At 40.5% G+C, this 26,074-nt stretch overlaps 3 protein-coding genes and 1 long non-coding RNA gene across 4 annotated transcripts in view; 2 read left to right on the top strand and 2 right to left on the bottom strand.

Moving 5' to 3' along the window:
- Window positions 1–26,074, bottom strand: part of LOC140997848 (butyrophilin-like protein 1) — a 174,489-nt gene that overhangs the window by 25,108 nt on the left and 123,307 nt on the right. The window lies entirely within an intron of this gene.
- On the top strand, window positions 6,286–8,158 carry LOC140997881 (uncharacterized). Its single transcript, XR_012179405.1, has 2 exons — window positions 6,286–6,372; window positions 6,550–8,158. It is a non-coding gene; the product is annotated as an uncharacterized lncRNA (long non-coding RNA).
- LOC140997857 (butyrophilin subfamily 3 member A3-like) lies at window positions 9,623–16,746 on the bottom strand. Its single transcript, XM_073467915.1, has 6 exons — window positions 16,547–16,746; window positions 13,917–14,243; window positions 13,279–13,314; window positions 11,278–11,553; window positions 10,986–11,112; window positions 9,623–10,703 (listed from the first exon to the last, which is right to left on the bottom strand). Exons 1-5 carry the CDS (start codon window positions 16,611–16,613, stop codon window positions 11,021–11,023), a joined length of 798 nt encoding a protein of 265 aa, XP_073324016.1. The 5' UTR covers window positions 16,614–16,746; the 3' UTR covers window positions 9,623–10,703; window positions 10,986–11,020.
- Window positions 22,570–24,967, top strand: LOC140997560 (myelin-oligodendrocyte glycoprotein-like). Its single transcript, XM_073467508.1, has 3 exons — window positions 22,570–22,725; window positions 24,299–24,613; window positions 24,918–24,967. Exons 1-3 carry the CDS (start codon window positions 22,656–22,658, stop codon window positions 24,965–24,967), a joined length of 435 nt encoding a protein of 144 aa, XP_073323609.1. The 5' UTR covers window positions 22,570–22,655.

Here is a 26,074-nt window from a genome sequence, read left to right on the forward strand (position 1 = left end):
AACGCTGCTACTGTGATGATACATGACGGTTAAATATTGAATCTGTGTCTATAATAACCAGATCCTGACACGTAAATGTGATGTCTGTCTACCATACTGTCAACTTAAATATGGACAACTGACTGCATAATATATTAATCAGAATCAGAAATACTTCATTAAGCCCTGACGGGAAATTGCTTGTGTTACCGTCATGTATCATCACAGTAGCAGCGTTACATACGTTGGCAGCTGTAAACACATAAAAACATTATAAAAGTACATCCGGTGGTTTGGTGCCACCTGTTTACTGAACATATGAGGAGTAGTTAACGTTTATAATCATCAGAGGACGGTACAGACGTTGTTTCTGGTTCCTGTCTGTTTCCTGAATATACTCGTACGTGTGTGAATGTGTAAATGAGAGACATTAACTTATAGCACTTTGTAGAAGGAGCTTTGTAAAGTTCACTCCATTCACTTGTATTAGTTCACGGGGCAGAGCTGCCTCCTCCAATATGGCGGCGACGTATCGCAGCAGCGGAACAACCCGCTCAATGAGGCGTCTCTGTATCTGTGTCTATGGTTTTATCTACTAACCACCATAGACCATGGATCTATTATAGATTCATGCCATAGACATATATACAACAACTCCACCACTGCTTCCTGGCTGCTGGCGACCATGACTTGCTTGTCAGAAAGACGTCGTTGGTGTAGACACTTGTCACTCAAACATGTCTGACCAATGGGGAAGCACCCGCCCACTGATTAAAAAAAAAAACGACTTCAAAACTTTTTTCACTTCATTCAAAAAAAGAAAGTTCAATTAAAAAAAAACCACTTCAAATGATTTTTTTTTTTTTGCATTTAAACAGTTTTTTCTTTGATTGAAAATATATTTTTTTTGATTGAAGCAACTTTTTTGGGATTGAATAATTAAGACACAAATGTCCTACCCATAACATGGTCAAAACACAAAAAAGATTACTTCAATCAAAGAAAACATTTTCAATCAAAAAAAAAGTGTTCAAGTGCAATTTTTTGAGTCTCAAATATTTTTTTGCATTCAAAAACATTTTTTCTATGATTGAAAAGGTTTATTTTTTGATTGAAGTGATTTTTTTATTGAAAATATTTTTTGTTTGTTTGAAGCAACTTATTTTTTGATTGAATTATAAAGACACAAATGTCCTACCCATAATATGGCCCAAACAAAAAACAACAATACTTCAATCAAAAAAGTTGCTTCAAACAAAAAAACCTTCACTTCTATCAAAAAAAACATTTTCAAGCAAAAAAAAACAGTGTTCAAATGCATTTTTTTGAGTCTCAAATATATTTTTGCATTCAAACACTTTTTTTCTTTGATTGAAACGGGTTTTTTTGATTGAAAATATATTTTTTGATTGAAGCAACCTTTTTTTTGATTGAATAATAAAGACACAAATCTACCTTCATATACGTTCAGCCACAAGGTGCAAATTGCTTCAAATATATATCCAATTCGTTTTTAAAAAATTAAAATTATTTTCATTTTCTTTCACACAGACATTAAGTTGAGTTTATTGTTTTGTTTTTTCCCTACAAACACCCCTATAGGCTATATGTATATAGGGAACAGTGGCGGCTGGTGACTGAAAAAATTGGAGAGGACAGGAGGAAGACCAGTCCACGGCGTCATGTTATTTTATACTAGTTGACTACTTATCCCTACTTTCTTATATTCAATGAAAATTAAACAGTAAAACAATGTCTTACAAGATTTCTTAAAAACAACATAATTTTATTCAATCCTACTGTTTTCAGATTAACACAGGCCTAATGAAAAAGACAGAGCATTTATAATGGATGTGGGATGTAAAAAAAAAAAAAAAAGAAGTAGCCTAGTATTGTAAGGAGACTAACCCTGACCTGGTTTCAAACCCAGGTCGCCTGTACCGTAAGTGGTCTACTACTTGTGGTCAATTATGCTTAGCTTTATTGATTAACTTTACTGTTTCAATTTTAGGCCCTAAATGAAAAATTTTCGTCTTGGAAAATGTCTTCATTGCTGAGTAAACAAACTGAAGACATGCAGCTACTGACGACGGCGTATATGGGGCGACGTACTTAGCAACGACGTGAGTTTCACACGTCTTTGGTGGCGACGTACTTAGTTCAGACGTCCAGAGCAGGCGTAAATTTGTTGGTAATTCTAACATACGCCGCCGTCACGTCGCCGCCGTCACACGTTCCTTCAGTGCACTCGCCGTGACGTCGCCGCCGGTCTCTCATCTGCTGTCCCATCCACTCCCATTCAAAAATCCACACGTTCAGACGGCGACGGGAGGGGAGGTTGCTCCTTCTCCTTCTCCTGGTAATCCATGATTTGGCACTATTCACTCGCCATAGTGAGGGACCAATCCAAGGTGAGCTCAGCCTGCTGCTGCTCACCGCGCGTCTCTTCCCCGTATTTGAACGGGAATGCGAAAATTCAGCAATTTTTAATAAAAAACAATCCAAATTGTTTAAGTTAAATGGAAAATTAGTTTATAGTTCAAACCATTTGATAAATATAACAATTTAATTTATTTGTTTATTATATATTTTATTTTTTCCATGATGGCAGGTAAGGCTCTGCCTCCCCTGCCTCTCCTGACCGCACGTCACTGGTGGTGGGGCAGTCGAAGCATTTGGGGGGGGGGGCCTAGAACCGGGCCCGCCTCACTGATGTGCACCCCCAGGAATTTGGTGCTGCTCACTCTCTCCACAGCAGCACCATTGATGGTCAGTGGTGGGTGTTGGCTGTGGCCTCTCCGGTAGTCAACAACAATCTCCTTGGTCTTGCTGACGTTCAGCAGGAGGTTGTTGTCTCTGCACCACGTGGTCAGAAGGTCGACCTCCTTCCTGTAGTGGGACTCATCAGCCTTGGTGATGAGACCCACCAGAGTTGTGTCGTCCGCAAACTTCACCATGTGATTTGTGCTGTAGGTTGGTGTGCAGTCGTGAGTCAGCAGGGTGAAGAGCAGGGGACTGAGCACACAGCCTTGAGGGGCCTCTGTGCTGAGTGTGATGCTGCTAGAGGTGTTGCTGCCGACTCGTACTGCTCGTGGCCTCTCACTGAGGAAGTCCAGCAGCCAGTTGCAGAGGGAGGTGTTGAGCCCCAGCTGGTCAAGTTTGCAGATGAGTTGTTGTGGGATTATGGTGTTAAATGCTGAACTGAAGTCAATGAACAGCATTCAACTCACATATGAGTCTTTTGTGTCCAGGTGGGTGAGCGCTGGGTGGAGAGCAGAGCAGATTGCATCCTCTGTGGACCGTTTGGTTCTGTATGCAAACTGGAAGGGGTCCAGGGTGGGGGGGGAGGATGGATTTGATGTGGGACATGACTAGCCGTTCAAAGCACTTCATAATGATGGGGGTCAGTGCCACAGGGCGATAGTCATTGAAGCAGGATGGAGCAGGTTTCTTTGGCACAGGTATGATGATGGTGGTCTTGAAGCATGATGGAACAACAGCCTGTCTCAGTGAAGTGTTAAAGACATCCTTGAGCTCCTCTGCGCAGTCCTTCAGCACATGACCAGGGATGTTGTCTGGACCTGTTGCCTTGCGGGTGTTGATGGTGGAGAGTGTCCTCTTCACGCTGGCAGCAGACAGGCACAGAGCCTGATATTAGTGTCACAGTGCAGCTCTCAGACTGGGACAAACCAGGAGACACACAGTGAACTAAACAACACAGAGATTTATTTACAACAAAGACACAAACAGCTGGAGGAGTGAGTGCAGTCAGTAGTGTAGCAGTGGATGAGTGAAGATGTGCTGTGTGGATGTTGAGCTGTAAAAACAAACCAAAGGAAACCAGAAGCCCCGACACAAAGATGTGTGAGCAGATGTTCTGAAGGATTTCTATACATGGAGCACATCAGGCCCAGGTGTGTCCCCTGCTGCTGCTGAAGCTCCCAACAGGTCTGCAGCCCTGGAGACAGAAAGCACAGCAACAGCAGAGTGAAGCCGTCAGAGAGGCGTCACTGTGAGCTCTGTTTAGATTAGAGAGATTAGAGAGAGACTTTATTAATCCCAATGACAAACTGCAGCGTTACAGCAGCCGAGTTACACATGAATCACACAACAAACACCATGAAGACACTCAGACAGGAAGAGAAGAGTTTACTCACTGATGACTTTATTATTTTATTTCTCAACTACAAACTGAACTCAGACTGAAAACTAGGAGCAAACTTTAACTCTACATATAATTATATTTTATGAGTTTAGATCAAAGTAACTAGTAACTTTATCTGTCTGATTAATGTAGTGGAGTATAAAGTACAATATTACCTCTGAAATATAGTGAAGTAGAAGTATAAAGTTACATAAATTAGAGTACTATTATAAGCTCAGTACTTGAGTACTTGTACCCGTCTGTCTCTGAGTGTTTGTTAATCTGAGTTGTTGTCAGAGACTCAAACAAAAGCTTTTAAACACTTAATGTTTCATATTTTAAAACACATTTTTTCTCTGACTTTAGTGAAATAAAAAATATATCAGACAACAAATCTCATGTGATGTCAATTCAAGATAATTTTTTCGTGAGTCGTGATCTTTTTTTTATCAACTTAAAGCTTTTTAAACTTAAAACAGTCCCGATCATCGACTGTATAAAATATAGTCGAAGCCTTCAGGTGTGAAAGTGCCTTAAACCTGCAGTCTTTCTACCGACCAGCAGGGGGCGACTCCACTGGGTTCAGAAAGAGGTGTGATTGTGTGGAAGCTGCTTCTCACCTGATTTATTCCCTCAGTAAACAGTCTCCTGATGAGTTCATGGCCTCAGTCTCTAGTTTCAAGTCTTCTTCAACTCAACATGATGTTCATTTAGTCAGTTATGGTCCCAGTGACAGTAAAACAGATGAAGAAGCAGGGTGTGATTTAGGGCCTGAAAACCTTCATTCATGCTGAAACCCATGTGCCTCTTAATGGTGACATCATTCTTAGTGTTCAATGATTTAAAAAAGACTTTGTCGTCCTGGTTTTTACCTTCAATAATGAAATTGATCATTTAGAAACTGTATTTTGTGTTAACTCAGGTTGTCTCTGCCTCATATTTGATTCTGTTTGAACATCTGAAACAATTAAATGTGACAAATATACAAACATGGAATAAATCAGGAAGGAGTCAGATACTTCTTCATGACACTGAACATAAAGGCTGTGGAGCTGCAGTTTTTACTGGACGATGTAAACTTGTAATTATAACCGTTGTGTTGCAGTGAAGGTCCAACATGACAAACAGCTTCCTGCTACTTTATTCATTAACTGCAGCAGAGTTGGTTAATTACAAGATGAATTAACTTAAAATCCAGCATTAAGTTTTGACTTAAAGTGAAAATAAGATGAAAACATGAGATGAACTGTGACACTGTGGTTTATACATCTGAGCAGGAGTCTTCCTCTTCTGTCTGAGCCTGAAACCAGGAGTGAAGAAATGTTCAGCACCTCCAACATTTACTGATGTTTGACTGTGACTGAGAATCAGAGTCTTCATGACACAGTTTGTCCACTAGAGGGCAGCACCAGGCTCATTGTTACACTGTAAAAAGTCCCTCTCATTACATATAGTCACACTTTTTATTAATCAGATCTAAAGGATCCTCATCAGATTTTAAAAATGTTGAAAATGTTTCAAACTGAGTGAAAACTTCAGTCTTCTACTGAGACTCAACTTCAATAATCTACAGACTGTGTGTTGATCTGCTCCCATCAGGCCCAATAACTGTGGAGCCGACCAGCACCAAGAAGCTCACAGTGATTTTAACCTTCATGTTTCTGGACAGTAGTCAGTGGTGGAAGAAGTACTCGGATACTTTACTGAAGTGAAAGAAGCAGAAACACAAAGTAAAAATACTCTGTTACAAGTAAAAGTCCACTTGAGTAAAAGTGTAAAAGTATCAGTAAAAGTATTGTGAAGAAGTTTTATATTTTATCAGATGATCCTGTGTTTTTACTGTCAGATCAAAGTGATGGACTGTAACTGAGTCCATTTATTTCTTCACTGCTGGGACCAGAACCAGAAGCAGCCTCTGAGCTGTGGAGCCCAGCAGGAGGAAACTGGACCTGAGATCAGAGCTCACATCACTGTTCCTGCTCACATTCATCCCAGTGGAGTTTTCATGTGAAACAAGTTCAGACTTCAGGAGCAGACTCACCTTTAGTTGTTCTGTGTGAGCTGTGAGGTCCAGTCTGCTGTTTATCATCTGCACTGACGTTCTGACTGATGCACTCACTTTGTATCTGTTTCAGGGTCGTCTGCTGGAGTGATTGCTGGTTTTGTGGTTCTCAGCCTCCTTTTAGTTGTTGTTACTCTTCTATTTGTGCTTCATGTCAAGGGTCGCATCAAACTCAATTGTAAGGAAGGTAAGTTTAAGTAATGTTTTGCATCAACATAAACTGACAACACAACTCATTCTTTATCTGTATCTCATGTTCAGAGTCTTGACAGATGTTTTATCTCTGACATGAATCGTTCTGTTGATATTTACACTCAAGACATTTGAGATTTTCTTGAATATAACTTTGTTTTCCTTCCTGCAGACGAGGAGAAGCGAGAGCCTCAATCTGAACCCGACTCATCAACCTCGTTGAAAGAATCCCCCTGATCCAGAAATGTAACTCTCTTTGCATGTGCTGTGAAGTTTGCTGCTGCTGTATGTGTGAGTTGTAACAGTTAAACATTATAAGAACCAGTTTGAGTTTCAGACGATGCTGGATGATGGTGAGGATGTTCTGACTGGTTGTTTCAGGCAGTTTGAGGGTTAAGACCTGTTTTAAAGTCAGTTTAAAGGGTTGAGATGCAGCAAAGTGAAAATGAAGGTTGTTTGCACTTTCATGCAGAAGACGGAGATTTGGACTGAGGTGATCATTACTTTGCATTTCTTTTAACGAGTTTTGGGCGTGTCGGTCCGACACAAGGGTGTAACCATGGTAACAACATCGGGAAGCGTCCAACTGAGAGTAATTATGTAAAAATGTACTTTCCATAATTCTGTGATATTTATGAATGACAATTAACACACTCAGAACATAGTTTTATTTTATTTTTATTATGTTATTATTGTGTTGAGTATATTTGTAAAGAACAGTGTTCAGCAGTAACACTTACCTGATACGTTTGATTCACCTCCACTGACTGACCTCATTAAAAAACCTGTCGGTTTTGTCTCAGGAGTTGTTAAAGTAGTTTAATTTTGTTTCGTTCATTGTTTTATTTAACATGCACCTTAATATACATCACTATCAGCCCTCCACAATAAGAGCGGGTCCTCATGCAGCACAGTGACGTGTACCTGTAACAGGAGAGAGCAGGTGGCCTTTAATGCTGACAGAGCTGATTATTAATGAATCGTTCTGTTCAGTGAGAATTAAATGAAAAGTTTGTGTTGAATTCTGATATTTGGTGAGATTCAGTTCCACTCTTGTGAAGCTTTAAGAGAAAAAATGACCAAACAAACTTTGACTCTGTTATTAATGTTGTTGAGGACAAAGACGAGCTCTTTCACTCTGTTCTATGTTGCTTTTATTCTTTTATTTTTATACTCTGATTATCTGATGCGTCTCCAGCAGCTGGTCAGTTAATCACAGGGTCGGTGGTTCGATCCCCGGCTCCTCCCGTCCACATGTCCAAGTGTCCTCGAGCAACAGGCTGAAGCCCAAACTGCTCCCGATGGTCAGACCAGCACCTTGTATGGTAGCTCACTGCCATCGGTGAGTGAGTGAGTGAGTGAGTGAGTGAGTGAGTGAGTGAATGGATGAATGAGGGCAGCAGTGCTGTATAAATGCCGTCTATTGACCAAATATTATCAGACTGCTTGTAGCGCTTAAAGCTCCTGACTGAGCTCCACATGTGCTTTAAAACCATCAGACTTCACTGAACTAAAGCTGCTGTTAACACTGTCAGTCAGTGTGAACACTTTGTAGCTACAAGTAAATATAATGTGACTTTTATATTTGTTGCCATTATTTGGGACGAGCCTGTATTGGTTCTTTATTATGTTTCCAGGTGCTCAGGCAGTCTGTCAGGTCCAGTTACACACTGATGTTTCTGTTGTTCACTGATGATGCACTTGTAGTGTTTCATGTCACTTCAGGCAGCGCTTCATCATTTCTATACAAACGTTTGAATAAAACATGAAAAATGTCAAAACTGTGTGTTGTGACTGTTTCTGATGTTTCTGTGTTCAAACTGTGATCAAAGAAATAAAAGTGATTTTAATTTCAGAAGACTTCAACAGATACATTTGACAAATAATTCATTGATCCTGTTTGAATTGTGTCATGAATCTCACATATGATGTTTTTCAGTTTAAAAGATAATTTTCCAAGTCAATAAAGTTTCAGTTTGTCATTAAACTAATTAAATATCAGACGTCATTATAAAGACAACACAGCCAACAGTGTCGTTAGTGACGTCGTCTCGTAACTTAAACATGGTAGAGCTGCTCCTGTATATTAGCAGCTCACAGAACTGAACCAGAACCAACTCTCTCTTTCTTACGACCTTTTCTGGGCCCAGTTGGCTCCATGTTGGTGTTGGTGACGTGTGTTGATGAGACGATGTAGTTCACTGAGCGCTTTAACACAAAACTACATGAGATTTTACTTTATTAACAACAAACTGCGATTTTAATGACTTGGAAAAATATTTTTTTTAAATGACAAATATCATCTGTGTTGTTCATGACACAGTTCAAGCGGGATTAAAGGTGTATTTTACTCTTGCTATTGACCACAGAAGAAGAAGAAGAAGAAGAAGAAGAAGAAGAAGGAGGAGGAGGAGGAGAAAAATCATGGATGTATTATATATATATGTCTTATAATAGATCCATGCTCAGACACGCGAGGTGCACACAGACTGTTTGTGGGAAAGTCAGGGAGGAAATGCAGCTGAACGCTGCTTCACTGTAAAATAACTCAGCTGCTCTTATGTGTTGACGTAATGAGAAGGAGCAGGACGTGATTATCAAGCACCAGCGTCCAGACAAAAATCTAAACTTTGTGTTTATTCAGCGCGTTGCTAACGTCACCTGTCCACCTGTGACACTTCTTCTTCTCTGTGTTCATTCTGCAGTATTTTCGGCTCTACACGGTACAGAGACACCTACTGGTGGGGGAGCGTAGCGACACTGACAGTGCGCAGTATTAACATCCATATCAAGAGGCACTACTTATTATGTAAAACCTTTATTCTCTTCTATTAAGTGTGTCAGTGGATTTTGCTGGGGATTGTTGTGTTACTGTATTTACCAGCCCGAACATAAAAGTTACTGTATATTCAACCTTAGATTGTACAACAGGTCCCATATGTGGACTGTGTGTGTGTGTGTGTGTGTGTGTATGCGTGTCCATGCATGTAGGTGTGGGTGTGAACGTGCGTGTACATAACACAACATTTACTGGTCCTAAGGGACATTTTACTTTTGAAACTAAATTACTACTTCTGTACTTTTCCTTTAGTTACTCTGAATGCAGGACTTTAATCATGAAGGAGTTTCTTTGTGTTGTGTTGTAAGATCTGAGTATTTCCTGCACCACTGACCAAAGAGTCCAGTGTAAAGTAACTGATGCAGTTTCAATGAGAATGAACAGGAAATGATTATCAACCACAGTCTCAACCTTTTGGCTTAATTCAGTTTATTAAAGTTCAACAACCTTTATTTTGCATCAGGTGACTGAAGGAAAATCTATTCAAAAACTAATTACACACAATTATATACAAGGCAGGAACAAAGTGCAGCATTTACATTTAATAAAGAAACAGTGAACCTTCAGACCATCGATGATTACAAAGCCAACACAAAACTGTACAAGTCTCCTGTACAGACAGTAAATGACTGAATGTCTTTTAAGGGACCACCAGTGATTTTCACTGTTCACACGCCAAAACATTTAAAGCCAAGTTAATCAATATAAATCCATTTAAAAGCCTTTGCAGTCAAGAAAACAGGCACAAGTGTATTATTGACAATTCTAGTTTTGTCCTCACTCGTAGATACCAGCTGCCTAAATATGCCTGATTTGTCTTCATCAAGATCCGCACATTGTTCCCTGAGAAATCAAAGAAAATGTCAAAAAACATACGATATTTAAGAAAGTGAGAAAACCCTTCATGGATCCACACCAAAAGTTAATGGGGTCTATTCTGGGCCGAGACACATCCTCCATCTGAGTTTCATGGAGATCTGTTTTTGTGTAAGTCAGCTGACAAACCAGCCGACACACAAACAGACACAGGTGACATCATAACGTCCTTGGTGGAGGAAACTATACAAGGTCTGGATTTCTACAATCCAGCTGCTCATCAAAAGCCTTTTGAAAGTCTACAAAACATGCAAAACATCTGGTTCTGATGATGGTTGATGATGATTAAAAACAATCATGTTGAGTCACAGCGACTGTACATATTTAAATAAATCAACACAAAACCGCTGTAATAAAAATGATCTGTGTGAAACGTGTTAAATCTTTGTTGATATCAGAGTTGTGGAGTTTTACGAGGCTGTAGATTCATCACAACAACTCAGTCTGACCAACAAGTGATCACAACGTCTCTCATGAGAAACACACACACACACACACACACACACACACACACACACACACACACCTTTTCAGCAGATAAAGGTGTCAAAGAGACGCTGGAGGCCTCTATTCATCACATCCACCATCACCTCCTCCACCTCCACAGGCACCTGCAGAAAACAAAAGTATGCATTATGCAGAGTCAACCTTTATATTAAACAGAACAACAAAGATTTTAATGTTTGTTTCATCTTTCTGAAGTCTGTTTCAAACAGTCAGTAATGGAGAGTGAAAGATTTTATAAGAGATTTAATCTGTGAGTGAAGGGAACATATCAGAAAGTGGAGGAGGAGAACAAACTTCTCTGGTGATTGTAAGAAGTTTTGAGGGATTTTCTGAAAGTGGAGTAAATGTAATTTGTTACGAACCAACATTGCTGAGAGGAGACTTACCTGATGAGCAGTAATAACATCCAGACACCGTAAATTCATACAAGGCAGGAATAAAGTGCAGCATTTAAAACAGCAACAAGGAGTATAGTTGCCGGCCTCCACTGCGCCACTTTTCTGGATGAGGCCTCTGAAACACATCACAAGAAGTTAATGTAAAACTCAAAATGTTGCTGCATATCATGTTTGTTACCCTGAACATAGACTCTGCAGAAACAACAATTAAATGTAAATTTAATAACACGTGAACAATGAAAATTCTTCGATGACTAAACCATCAGGAAAGAAATCTCACCATTTAACAGCACACAGATCTCAGAATAAATCTGATGGCTAATTTCCTCCTGTGTGGCTACACAGCAGTAGTTTCCTGTCTTGGTCACAGTTGTCTTGAGGGTAACGTAGTAACGGCCTCCTCCCTTTAAGACCGGAGGCTCCTCAGCAGGAAGGATGTTTCCAGCGCTGTCCAGCCACTCGACTTCAGGTTTTGGAAAAGCTCCTCGAACAAAACACACCAACAACCAGCCCTTTGTGACATTAAGTGTGGTGATGTATGGCTCTGGAGATGCACCTGTGAACACAATATAAACAGCAGCTTATTAAGGGCAGCACAGCATTTACTACTGGACTGTGAGATATCAAGTATAACTAAGGCTCTAGTGATGTAATCATGTTGTTTTTATCCCGTCACTGACTGAAACACTGTGTTTAAGAGAGAAGACAGGAGAGAAGCAGAAAAGCACAATGTGAGGCTCACACTAGATTTACAACCAGCGTTGTGTCACTACAATGTTGGTGCTAAACACAAATGAACAATGTTAAACTTCTCTCTATTTTGCCTGCACCCAGAGCCCCCTCACCTTTTTACCTGCAAAACTCTGCCAAAACACGTCACCCTTCAGATTTCAGGGCTGTCATATCAACTACAGACTGTTGATGCACGGACACAAAGATACAGTCAGATGTTGAGAAGGAGGCAAAGCTGCCCGTCTCTCTTGTATCGTGTGAGGATCATCTCACCAAACTCTGATCAAACTGTCTGAACCCGATGGTGCAACTATGAACCAAGAGTCTGTCACTACTCTGCCCATTGCTGCCTAAAATGCTTTCAGAAACATATTGTAGTGACTGTTTAGATGTAACACAGTCATGGTCAACACTTTACATCCACTTGTAAAGAACATGTTCATCATGGCAGCCTTCAGCTCCAATGATTTCTACAGCTCTCATGTTTCTGTGATGAATAAGTGGAACACAAACTACTTTGTCACTAAAAACATTCATGAAGTTTGGTTCAGATCTGAATTTATTATCGGTCTTCTGAAAATGTGACCAAATCTGCTGGATCATAAATATACATACAGTAACTTGAACAATCAGTTGTGGTGATTATAGAAAGTTGTGTGAATCAAATGTTCTTTGTAGCATCTTAACTTCTTCTGAGTGATTCTGATTGACAACAGCTGCTGACTTTTCTGGGCCCATTTTAATTGGACTTGTTTGATGCAGCCGTTAGACTCAAACACTACAAAGGGAAAGTCTAAAGAGCTCAGTATTGATCTGAAAGAGCTCATTATTGATTTGAACAAGTCAGGAAAGTCACTTGGAGCCAGAGCAGAGTTGTTTGGCCACAATGAGCAGCAACGTGTTGCTCTAAAGAAAGTAAATGGAATAATGAAGGATGATCATCTCCAAAGCAAGCATCTGAGCAAACAACAGTATCTTAAGCTCAGATGTAACATCAGCTTCAAGCGATCATTCAAAATGTTGCTGAAGACAGTTTGAATGCAACTGCCTCTATAGAAACAGTGGATCATGGTGTATTTACAGTCTGATGTTAACAGTCACAACAGAAGCTGGACTGAACAACATCAAGTAGATCAGACTGAACTTTGTGTTTGTGTCTCAACAGCTGATAAACACTGCAGATGTAGAGATCAGTAACATTATAATCATGCATGTGTGTCTGTAGTGATGATTCAGAAAGTTCTCAGTTATTAATCTGACACATTTTTAGCAGAAGGTTAAAATGCTTCTGATGTTTCATCTAATAAAATAATTGTGGAGACTTTTATGACTAAAGAACCAAATCAAAGCTGATTCACTGAAGCGATCAGCTGACATGATGTCTGTTAACCTGCAGCTGCTGGTTGTCCCTCTGCTCATGTCAACCTGCTGCACTGTGAGAACAACACGTCTACATGGAGTCACTGTATCAAAACCTTTGAGTGATACTGAGGCACAGAGAGTTGTAGCACACCTGACAGGTGCAGAGATCAGTGACATCATCACTCACCTGTGGTTTCTCCTGATCGGTCTCTCAAGATCGGTTCTGAAAGATAAATAAGAACATTATTTTTTGCACAATGAATGGGTGAGATTATGAACTTGTTACATGTTATTAATGGATTCATTTTTCAGTGCATCAAAGGCCACATATTTAATGAGGGAGCTGCATGTTTAAACTATCATCTGATAACTGAGTGGGTGAGAAGATGCATCAGACAAGAAAACCGCTGCAGAGCCTTCCTGTCCAGGGCCGTGATCCAACCAGCCAGTGTGGGATGTTTCCAGTCAGGATGATTTCTATTGCTCCTCTGGAAAAGTTGACCAGGATCTGTCTCAGGAATCTGCTCACCCCGTTCCCACTGGTCAAATATCCAACTTAAACCCACTAAGATCAGGCTTTTGTTTGCAATGGGAATGAGTGAACTCTGCATTTACACCCGCGTCCTGGGGGTGTTACTGATTACTGCTACTGTTTAAAATGGTAATCCTGACAATAATCCCTATTTTTTTACAAAATGTATCAGTAATCTGATTACTTTTTTTTCTGTAACTAACAGAATACAGTTACCTTTTTTTGTATCCTAATAACATGTGACTATGACTGCCTGTCATACAGCACATTAACTGTTTAATGAAAGCACTCACCAACAACAAGCTCAATGTCGAATGTTTGTCTCGGCTGAAGATTTGGAAAAATGCATCTGTAGCTCCCGCTGTCGGCCATCTTTGTATTCTGGATCTTTATGGAGGCGTTGCCGTTCTTCAGTTGATCTTGAAAATGTGAGACTCGACCTTTGAACTGCTGATCTTGACCTGTGAGGCCGTTATTGGAATGAATGCCTGAATCATACATGAACACCTTCTGATGATCATCTTTCCTCCAGTCAAAGATCTTTCCTGTGATGTTCTCCTTGGTGTTGAGGGAACAGGGTAAAACAGCATCACTGTCTTCTTCCACGACCACTTTGACACCTGGACCAGAAAAATAAAGTGAATTTAATCATTATGTTCAACGGAGCCGTCAGGTGAAAACATTTGCTCTGAAACACCAGTTTACATCATGGTAGTTAGTAACCAAATGATTTATGGCTTTAAGTTTTCCTCCACATCACACCTCCTGAAATATTCTCCCTCAGGAGACAGCTTTGATAAATCAGTCTGTGTTATTTCAGTGATGACATCATCAAACCTGGATGACCTGGATATGAAAACTGTGTTTTGAACCTTTGAAGAGAGATATTTTCTGATGTGTTTGGAGCTGCTTCTGACCTGCTGCACTGCAGCTGACAGACCCTCACACTGTCCAGAGAGATATTCACAGCGCTGGACAACCTGGAGCCTTTCTTTACACTCTGACTTCTTACTCAGAGAGTTCACAGTTTGAAACATGTGCATATTATCACAGCGGATGAGACAACACAACACAACACAAACACATTTCTCTTCATTAACAAGATTAGAATATTGTAAACATGAGACTCTCGGCTGAAATCTGAGCTCAGTGTCTGTGATTCTGTTAAATGTTGCTGATCAAGTTTTGCTTGTATAGTTGTATAAACAGAAATCACCAAGAATTAAGTGAATGCATTTGAAGTTGTGATCACTGAATAAGTGTGTTTGCTGTCCAACAGTGAGCACAAATGTAAAAGGCTAAATCAAAGTAGAACAACTGGGTGCACTCTCACTCGGCCCAGTTGCTCAGTATAGTGCCGAAGCAGCCAACCACAGTTTCATTATGATCCAAAACACAGAAATATTTTCATGTCTCTTAATAGCATGACAGATCTCTCATGTACAGCCATAGCTGTGCACTATTGTGATGACTGGACTCATCACCAGGCATCAAGCTCAAAGCAGTGTTACACTTTATTATTTTAAGATTTGATATTTTCTGAATGTTCTTGGTTATGATCACATAAGTTATGATCACATAAGTTATGATCACATAAGTTATGATATGCTCCAGTACTGACTGAAAGGGTCCGAGGTCCACCCACCATAGTCTCATGAAATCATGTGGGAAACACTAGAAAACCTTTGTGAACTCATCACGACTATTTGCTGTTAGTAGCTTTTTGAAAAGTCAGTTTGAAGAAAATAACATGTCTAATAATTATTAATGATGAATTATAACAAATAACTATTCATCTGTAATTCAGTATTGAATTGATCTAGTTAACCACAGCAGTGCACAACAACAGGAGGCTCAGCAGTGCAGCAGGTGGAGCTGTATAAAAACAAGACATCCTCTCAACACACACACAGTTCATGATGAATGAAACGACGACTGAAAATACACTGAACTCCTTTAACAGCACAGTGAGGATAAAAACAAAATCAAAATCTGTCATTCACTGATGTTTCCTTTGCTTTTCTGTTTTAGTTAAATGAACTGGTTTATCTGATGGTTTGTCCTTTTTTATAATAGATAAAGAAATAATAAAACACTGTACCACTGCTGACAAGTTTAGTTTTAATATCAATCTAAAGTCAGCTGAAAACATAACCCATTTATGAAATATTAAAGGGCTTTAATTTTGAAATCCTACATCATATTGTCCTGCTGTTGGGTCTGTGACATTGTGAACACATGAACTGTCCTTCTGAACTAAAATGGGTCAGTGGAGACAGAATTTCCTTTTAATTCCAGTCTTAATTTAGAGGCACACAGTGAAAATATATGATACTGTGGTGAACTCTGGGGTGTAAATGCTCTGAGAAGACTCTCAATGACAGTCTGTCATTTAGGTCCACTTGATGTTTCCAACTTTATCTTTTATTACTAAGTTTGACTAATTATTCACACAACTGAGATGACAAAGTGTTCACACTCAAAGCCACAATCTTTAAAATACAAATTACAGGCAGGAGTTACTTATTAATGATTAGTTTTATTCTTTTTATACATTTATTCTTTTTGTTTTATTTTGTCAGATTGTTATATTTATTTATTTGTTTGTTTATTAATTGATTGATTCATTATTGACAGACTGACCTGATGATTGTGAATTCACCTTCTTCGCTTTTATTTTGAAATTAGACAAAAGTGAAACAGACGAAAGTTAAACTAATCTTACAAAGATTAAAGTTGAAAAGAACCAACGGTGATTAAATTAGTTCATGAGTCGACACACAAAATAAGGTGGAGAATTAAAATAATAAATAACGTAGCGACCTGACACACGGTGGTGCCTCCTATAACACATGTAGCTGTTATGCTACGCTACAGTGGAAGTTACAGATCGTGACGTACTAGTAAATATCAACTTTCTTACCGGTTTGTCCAAGTGTTGTTCCACACAGAGTCAGCAGACAAACACAAAGATCCAGAGATGTCCTCATGTTGAAGCTGAAGGCAGAGGACGAACTTCACACCAGAACCACTTCTTCATGTTTTCTCGAGAAGCCAATATTCAGTAAATATACGTGAGAAGGCCTCGGCACGCTGACAAGTTTACCAAACGTTAACTTCCTTGTTCTTCTTCCTCCTCTGAGCTGATGTCTGTGGCTCGGTGCTGCGCAGGAAACTGAGGCGGTTTCACAAACTAACTGCTGCATGATGTCAAGTTGCGGCCGAGCTGATGTTTCCTTATAGAAACTGTCTGAGCAGTGAGCTCTGTAGTTATTATTACTACATCTACACGTCACCTCATTATTTTAAAACTAATGTAAAGTGTCGTTCACCAAGAAACTGACTGAGTCTACAATTTAAAATATTTATTCCTGTCTCATAATAAATCAGACTTTGATCCTGTGTCTGCCTGCTGATCCCTGAGTCCAAGGACATGCGTTTATTTAAAGATCTAGACTGTTTCACTGATCTATAAAGGTGATTTGGACATTTTGTTGAAAGTAACTAACAGATTAATGTAGTTCTGTGTAGTGTTTATGTAGTTCTGTGTGATATTAATGTAGTTCTGTGTAGTGTTTATGTAGTTCTGTGTGATATTAATGTAGTTCTGTGTAGTGTTTATGTAGTTCTGTGTAGTGTTAATGTAGTTCTGTGTAGTGTTAATGTAGTTCTGTGTGGTATTAATGTAGTTCTGTGTGGTATTAATGTAGTTCTGTGTGGTATTAATGTAGTTCTGTGTGGTATTAATGTAGTTCTGTGTAGTATTCATGTAGTTCTCTCACATGTAGAAGTTATTGGGTCCTGCAGAAATCGGCCTTATTTCAGCGTCCAATGACGTCATCTCAGAAACTGGTGGACCAACAGGAACTGCTTCAACAGTCACTGGGTGTGACCTCCCTGCTCTCGTGGAAATGGATCAGGTGTGATAACAAAAAAAGGCCTTGTGGTTTTTAAAGGACCCGTCCCATCAAGCTAACAGCCTTCTTAATTTCCTCTCCTCTCACAAAAGACTCAAAATAATTACAGCTAGAACAGCCAGATTTTAAAAAGCACATATCCTGAAGCTGTATCCCTTCTTCACATTCTGCTCAGCACTGGAGGTCACTCAATAGGTTTTAAACAACAGGGCAGCTGGCAGATGTATTTATGATGCACTCGTGCACTGAAGCACTTTATCTGATGGTGTCGCTGCTGATCCGTCCTACAGGTGCTCGTGTTTGTGTTTGTGCTTCTATGTTTTTTACGAGTGTGTGGTGTCTCGTCTGTGCTTTGAGTGAGCTCACCAAAACAAATTGCTATCAGTCATGCTGATGGCAATAAAGTACTGAATCTTGAAATGCTGCTCTAACATTGATGCATCAGTATTAACATCTAATAATGTCACATAGCATCAGATATCAGTCACAAGAGACATTTTACTGCAGAACAAGTATTTTTAATTTTAATCTGCTGATGAAACTTCTGTTCTTTCACTTTCACTCAGCAGAGTTGTGTGTGTACTTTTACTTAAGTAAAGGATCTGAGTACTTCTTCCACCTCCGACCAAAGGGTTCACTGTAAAATAACTCAGCGATGCTGCTGTCTTATGTGTTAACATAATGAGAAGGAGCAGGACGTGATTATAAAGCAATAACTTTGTGTTTATTCAGTTTATTTAATAAAGCCTGACAAAGGCTTCATATGCTGAGTGATATGCAAACTCAGTCGTCCTTTAAATCAGGTGGTTCTTTAAGACTGAAGTCTCTCAGGACCTGAGATCAACCATAACCATAACCATAACCATTTATTAAAGCTGCTTTAAGTGTTATTCTATCCAATTAAAATAAGTGTTAATAGCTCTATACTCCAACAGTAATCACTGTCAGAGGGTTTGGTCAGTAATTAAGACAAAAGACGTTTTCTGGTATCCCTGCCCACTTTATCCAATCAGGACAGAGAACTCGTAAAGAGGCGGTAAAATAAAGAGGAGGGAGGGAATGCTAACTGCAAAACAAACAGCAAGTTTACAGCAGCTTTAATGTTCAGCAAACAAAATCTGTTTTCTGAATCAAATTCTCACATTCAGTGTGTTAACATTAACCTCCAACATGAAAATATCTAAAAAGCTCAAAGATGCCTCCCTCCTCATCAACAGGCTCATCAGTGCCTCAGCTCAATTATTACCTATGAAGAAAGTATCACCTGTTGGTACTTCCAGGTGTTTACTGGTGATGTTGGAGCGCCCTCTGGTGGTCAGGAAGTAAAACAACCACATACTGACAGTAGCACTGGCAATGCTTATACAACTAACTGCCTGTGTATACAATTAATGATAAGATACTTTTGAGCATTAAAATGTCAGATATAATCCAATAATAACAAGAACTTAAATGTGAGTGGGATTACAGGAGGATGCTGACAGCACTGACAGAAACCACAGAATGTTTGACTTGATAAATTCATGCGTTATAAATATGAGGTTGATTTAATTTAAAGTCAGTTCAGTGATAACTTAATCTACTAATTTCAGCCATAAACATAAACTCGTATTACTTGATTACTGAGCTGTTAAAGGGAATGATCACTCTGTAGTTTATTGATTTAGTAAGAACAGATACACCTAGTTGAAGGTTTACTATCTGGAAACATAAACCAGATGAAATAAGCAAATGTCAGCAAAGCTTTGCATCAAAACTGATGTTTTAATCTACATCAAATATATAATTTAAAGGATTAAATAAACATCCATAGTCATCAGTCCACGTAGACAAAGAATGGGCCATCATCCATCGCTGGCTGACGGTCATCGACTACTGAGCTGTTTACCATCGTAACATCATGATTAAAAGTTGCCCCACCAGAGAGTACAAAACTTAGTGTGTCTCAGGGTGTCTAAAATATGTTAACCTAATGACACATGAACAATTAAAATAATTTTGTGAGTAAAACATTGAGACGGAAAACTCACCACTGATAATCAGGAAGGTTTCAGCACTAGTCTGATGGTTAATGTCCTCCTGTGTGGCTACACAGCGGCAGCGTCCTGTCTTGGTCACAGTGGTGTTGAGGGTAACGTAGTAGCTGCCTCCGCTCTCTGAGACCTGAGGCTCCTCAGCAGGAAGGATGTTTCCAGCGCCGGCTCTGGAGATGCACCTGTGAACACAATATAAACAGCAGCTTATTAAGGGCAGTACAGCATTTACTACTGGACTGTGAGATATCAAGTATAACTAAGGCTCTAGTGATGTAATCATGTTGTTTTTATCCCGTCACTGACTGAAACACTGTGTTTAAGAGAGAAGACAGGAGAGAAGCAGAAAAGCACAATGTGAGGCTCACACTAGATTTACAACCAGCGTTGTGTCACTACAATGTTGGTGCTAAACACAAATGAACAATGTTAAACTTCTCTCTATTTTGCCTGCACCCAGAGCCCCCTCACCTTTTTACCTGCAAAACTCTGCCAAAACACGTCACCCTTCAGATTTCAGGGCTGTCATATCAACTACAGACTGTTGATGCACGGACACAAAGATACAGTCAGATGTTGAGAAGGAGACAAAGCTGCCCGTCTCTCTTGTATCGTGTGAGGATCATCTCACCAAACTCTGATCAAACTGTCTGAACCCGATGGTGCAACTATGAACCAAGAGTCTGTCACTACTCTGCCCATTGCTGCCTAAAATGCTTTCAGAAACATATTGTAGTGACTGTTTAGATGTAACACAGCCCAGCAAAAGTGTGAAAAAGACCTTGATACTTGAATTGTTTATACGTGGCGGACCCTGCCACCTCTCTAGCTTCAAACAGTGTTCTGGGACCTTATTCTCCTCTGAGAGCAGCTTGTTTATTCACTGATGGAGAAAATAAATACATCTGAGTTTGTATTATTACCTCATTAATGCTGTAAATATTAAAATACTGAGTGTGAATGTCTTCTCCAAACATCGTGTCCCTTTAAAGCATTTGAAGCTGAGTTTGCAGTGTAACACAGTTAAAACAAAGCAGAACAACTAACAACGTTTAACCACAGATGGAGAAAACCTTCATGAACTCATCACGACTGTTAGCAGCTTTTTGAAAAGTCAGTTTGAAGCCAATAACATGTCTAATAATCATTATTATATATCTAGTTAATTATTATACATGTAGTTAACCACAGCAGTGCAGCAGGTGGCGCTGTATGAAAACAAGACGTCCTCTCAACACACACACAGTTCATGATGAATGACACGACGACTGAAGACACACTGACCTCCTTTAACAGCACAGTGAGGATCAAACACACACAGTTGTCAGTCAGGACCTCACATTAGAAATAAACTGGAGGATTGTGAAGAGTTAAGATGTGAAATAACGACCAGAGGTGACGGAGTGAGCAGACACCGAGTGATGCGGCTCCTCGGCTCCTGGATGAGCAGTGAAACTGAGCTGTCAGCTGCCGCATGTTCCCTGTTTCTCACCGTGTTGCTGTCCGAGTATTTCCCCAGTCGACGTCAGCAGCCAGACACCGACCAGCAGCTCTGCAGAGCCGCCGGCAGAGCTTTGAATCCCGGCGTGTTGTCCCGGTGCGGCCGCTCAGAGCAGGCGGTGCTAGCTAGCGGCGGCTAGCGGCGGTTAGTGGCAGCTAGCGGCGGCTAGCGGCGGCTAGCGGCGGTTAGCGGCAGCTAGCGGCGGTTAGCGGCGGTTAGTGGCAGCTAGCGGCGGTTAGTGGCGGCTAGCGGCGGTTAGCGGCAGCTAGCGGCGGTTAGCGGCGGTTAGTGGCAGCTAGCGGCGGTTAGTGGCGGCTAGCGGCGGTTAGCGGCAGCTAGCGGCGGCTAGCGGCGGTTAGCGGCGGTTAGTGGCAGCTAGCGGCGGTTAGCGGCAGCTAGCGGCGGTTAGCGGCGGTTAGTGGCAGCTAGCGGCGGCTAGCGGCGGTTAGTGGCGGCTAGCGGCGGTTAGTGGCGGCTAGCGGCGGCTAGCGGCGGTTAGCGGCAGCTAGCGGCGGTTAGTGGCAGCTAGCGGCGGCTAGCGGCGGTTAGCGGCGGTTAGTGGCGGTTAGCGGCGAACTTCACGCGACCAGCCGTTAACTGTCGTTTGAGGCGCGTGGAGCAGTTGTACACAGACACAATATAAATGGGTCGACCGATTATCAGCCGGGCCAATTATCTGAACTGATATTCAGCATTTCTCTGATTATTGGACTCATCATTTCTTTTTAAATGTACTTAGTTACCTTCCATCACTGCATTTCACAACAAAAGACGGTACATTATTTATCATCATGTCTGTGTGTCCAGGTGTTCCTCTGACTTTCTCTTCAGTCTTTGGACATCCTCCAGTTAACTAGATAACTGGGTTATTTGTAACTCCACCACTCATCATACATTGGACTGTATTCAGATCCAGACTCTGTTGGAGCCTCCTGAAGCATCGAGCCCAGCTGCTGTTCCTGCTCGGTCTGTCTGGGTTAGTTGGGATTCAAGTATTTAAACCACAAGTTAGAAACAAAAAGAGAAGTTTTCCCTCTTTACCTGAAATCTGAGGTGTTTATCTTAGCGTCCATTTTCAAGACTGTGGCGCCCTCTACTGTCCTAAAACCAGCCTCGATGTGTGGAACAGAAAGGTCTGACGGTGCAGGTGTGTGTGCGTGTGTGTGTGCGTGACAGGTGTGATGAGTGACACATCCTCTTTTAAGAAGGCTGCTATTTTCCGTTTCTCATCAAACATCGTCTGTGGTCAACACGTGAGCATAAGAGATCAAAAGTTGTCAGAAAATAAAAACTCTAGTTAAGTACAGACACCTGAAAAATCTACTCAAGTACAGTAACAAAGTATTTGTACTTCGTTACTTCCCTCCTCTCAGTGGCCAACACCCAGACAAAATGCGATGGCAGCTGCAGGCCTGGTGATGGCGCTTTTATTCTGAAATATTAGTACCGGAAGTGCCGCAGCTTCAGGCTGAGGAGCAGAAACAGGTTGTGATGAACCAGTCAGGGTGTTGAGGAGTGTGTGAAGCTCCGTCACATAGAGACACCATCAGTGTGGTGAAGTCCTCAGAGGACATCACAACTATGGAGCTTCTTCCTCTCGTGTGTCTCTGTCTGCTGAGCTGCTCTGGAGAAACGTCTGCTGCTGGAGACGGTAAGAAAACTGATCATCACTCACTGACAGTCTTTAATTCTCACTTTGTTTCATCTGAGCAGCGGAACAATGCGGAAACATGCGGGATGTTCATCAGCTGCTTCCTGCTTTAGTGCGTACAAGACACCTGCTCAGCGCGCTGTGACGTCACACACGCACCCTGATCATCAGCACACATCGATAGTATTGATCGGATCGATTACAGAAGAATTACAGCTGGATGATGCTGAGTTTTAATCTCGAAATGCTCTGACATGAAACCTTCAGGATGTTGTGATTGTTGGACTTTGACTCTTAAAGTTCAGTTCACTTTGAACTAAAGTAGTTCCCTCAATAAAACAGAGACGTGGCGCAGATCTTCATCAGGAAGGACTTGATAGTTATTGGATCGTTAATGAGTTACATATAAACTATAGAGTAGATAATGAGTTACCACAGGACAGACTGGGAGACACGTTATCGATCAATCATCAGCTGATGATGAGTTCATGGTGACGTTCATTACTGATTAGCTTCGGCTATAAAAGCTGTAGTGTGCAGCAGCTTTAACACAAACTGGTCCCTCAACAATTAAACATTAAATACATTAATACATAAATAAATATCTGTGGGTTAGAGTCACTTTATTCATGAGTTATATATGAATCAGTGTGAAACAGGATACTGAATAGTTACCAAGTCAGATCATTAGTTAATCATTAGTTAATCAGTAGTTAATCATTAGTTACTGCGTGCGTGCGTGTATTTTGTGTACGTGTGTGTGTGTGTGCGTCACCTCCTTCCTGCTGCAGACACTGGTGGTTCTGATCATCTCTTGTTCTGAACTGAAACCTTCTGGATGTCTGTTGGACTTTGGACTCTCTGAATAAACTCACGTAGTCAGAACTTGAGCAGAGACGTGACTCAGTCCATCATCCGCCCTGAGCTGTATGAATGTGAACTCACAGTATTTTCACATCATCCTCATTGACAGGTTTAAAGTTGCCACATTTATATAAAAACCAGAGAAGTTTATTTGGTTGTAGTCCTCCTCTCTCTGACACTCACACTCATTTTTTTCAACAATGTAGTAACACCTGTTTGTGTGGTTTTACTTAATCTTGGTGAGGAGACATCGTCTGATAAATGATAAGAGCTGGTTGCAGGTTTATTCACCCAAACAGACAGAAAACTTAACTGTACATCAGCCCCAAGATTAACAACCTGCAGAGAGAGAGAGAGTGGTGAAGCTTTAATTTGATGTCCTTAGAAAGTACAGTGAACATATTTGAATTACAAAGTTAAAAACAACCTGTGTGTTGCAGCTGAGGAACAGGATAGTTTGGTGGTTAGTTGTGTCTTTGAATCCAGTCCAATAAATCAAGATCTGACATGAATAAAACTACAACTTCTCCTGGTGTTATAAAGCTGAAGAGTTTCCAGCTGAATACATTTTGTAAAATTCAAACACAAGGCTCAATAACAAAAACCTAATAAACTATACTGTACAGCTTAAATATACTTAAAATAAGACTTTGTTTCCTGATGACTCTGCATGTTAACATACTGAGTAACACATGTTTTTATCTTCCAGGTGTCAAAGTGGTCGTGGAAGAAGATGATGATGCTGTTTTACCCTGTTCGCTCAGCACCAAGGAGGACATCACAGGAAAGACCTTTGACTGGAGGAAAGATGAAAGACGGCAGGAGGTGTTCTTCTATGATTCAGGCATCTTCACAAGTCAAGATCAGCAGTTCATTGATCGAGTCTCACATTTTCAAGATCAACTGAAGAACGGCGATGCCTCCATAAAGATCACAAAAACAAAGATGGCCGACAGCGGGAACTACAGCTGCATTTTTCCACATCTTCAGCCGAGACAAACATTCATCATTGAGCTTGTTGTTGGTGAGTGCTTTCATTAAACAGTTAAAGATGTCCGCTCATTTACTGCTGCGACTGGTTCAAGAGTCCCAGATGGACTTTTGTTGTGGTCAGAATACACATCTGGCAGGGCCTCGAGCCCACAGAGCTGCAGCCACATCTGGAGAGATGACCTCTGTATCAAACATGCCTGATATCAGAGACACGCTGCAGATTATGTCTCTGTGCAATGAAATTTCAGCCGTCTATAGTAGATGAAACATGACTTTTACACAGTATTACCTGTCTGTTTCAAAACAATCTAACATGTGTATGTTTTTCCTTTCAGGTCAAGTCTTAAGAGACAGAACAGGTGAAAACATCCCAGGTGAGTCCTGATTCTGATGACGTCATTCCCCAGCTCTCATTGATAGAAAATGGCTGTCATCAGCTCCACAGGCCTCAGTATCATTCAACACACTCACATCTGTTGAGCTGAACCTCTGTGTGTCATTCTGCTGTGTTACACATCTGGAGACAACAACATCTGTTCAGTTTGTGTCAGTGTTAAAGATTTACACTAAAATCTGCCTTTATATTATATTTATAATGACAGTCAATAGAAACTGTAAATATTGTGCTTTGATCATCTCAGTGACAAAAACACATTCAAAGTTATAAACACTCAACCCCAATATCACACTATAATTGTCCTTTAACACCTCTTATTTGTTCACAGGTGCAGCACCAAGGCCGTTTGTTGCAACACTTGATCAAACAAAGGACTGGTCTCTGCTGCAGTGTGAAGCTCATGGTGATCCACTTCCTACAGTAGAGTGGAAGGACAGTGATAACAACACTCTTCATGCTGAGAAGCCACAGATCTCAGAAAGAGGAGGTCGTTCATACATCACTGTCAACATTACTGTGACCAAGACCGACAGCTATCGCTGTGTAGCTACGCAGGAGGAAATCAGCCATAGGATTGCTGCTGTGACCTTTGTGCTCATGAATGGTAAGTCATGTTTTAATCTTCAAAGAATTTTAATTAAATGTGTGTTTTAAAATATAATGAGTTCAGACTGAACACACAGGTAATCAGCTCAAAGTCTGTTGATGTTGAAAATGTTTCAAACTGAAGAAACTCTGAGACTTAAAATAGAAAAAGCAGATAAAAGTGTTCTGGATGGAAATAAGAAGTGGAGTTCATGTTTGTGCTGCTGAAACATTCACTGTAAAAACTCTCCAGCTGTTAAATTAACTGGAATAAAATCAACTTTTGTGTTCAGTCTGAATTCACCTTTAAGGATCATTTACATCAGTCATTATCTTCTTTATGTTGGATATGACTACGTACAACTGTGATGATACATGACTACAATATGAGCACATGCACTTGATTCATGTGTTCATTTAGTTCATTAATCAGAGAAACTGTGTTCACTGAGAGAGAAACTCTTAGTCCTGAAACACATCTGAGCTCTGTCTCCTCAAGTCACACTGGTG

This window comes from Pagrus major, chromosome 6, assembly GCF_040436345.1.
Source record: "Pagrus major chromosome 6, Pma_NU_1.0".
NCBI lineage: Eukaryota > Metazoa > Chordata > Actinopteri > Spariformes > Sparidae > Pagrus > Pagrus major.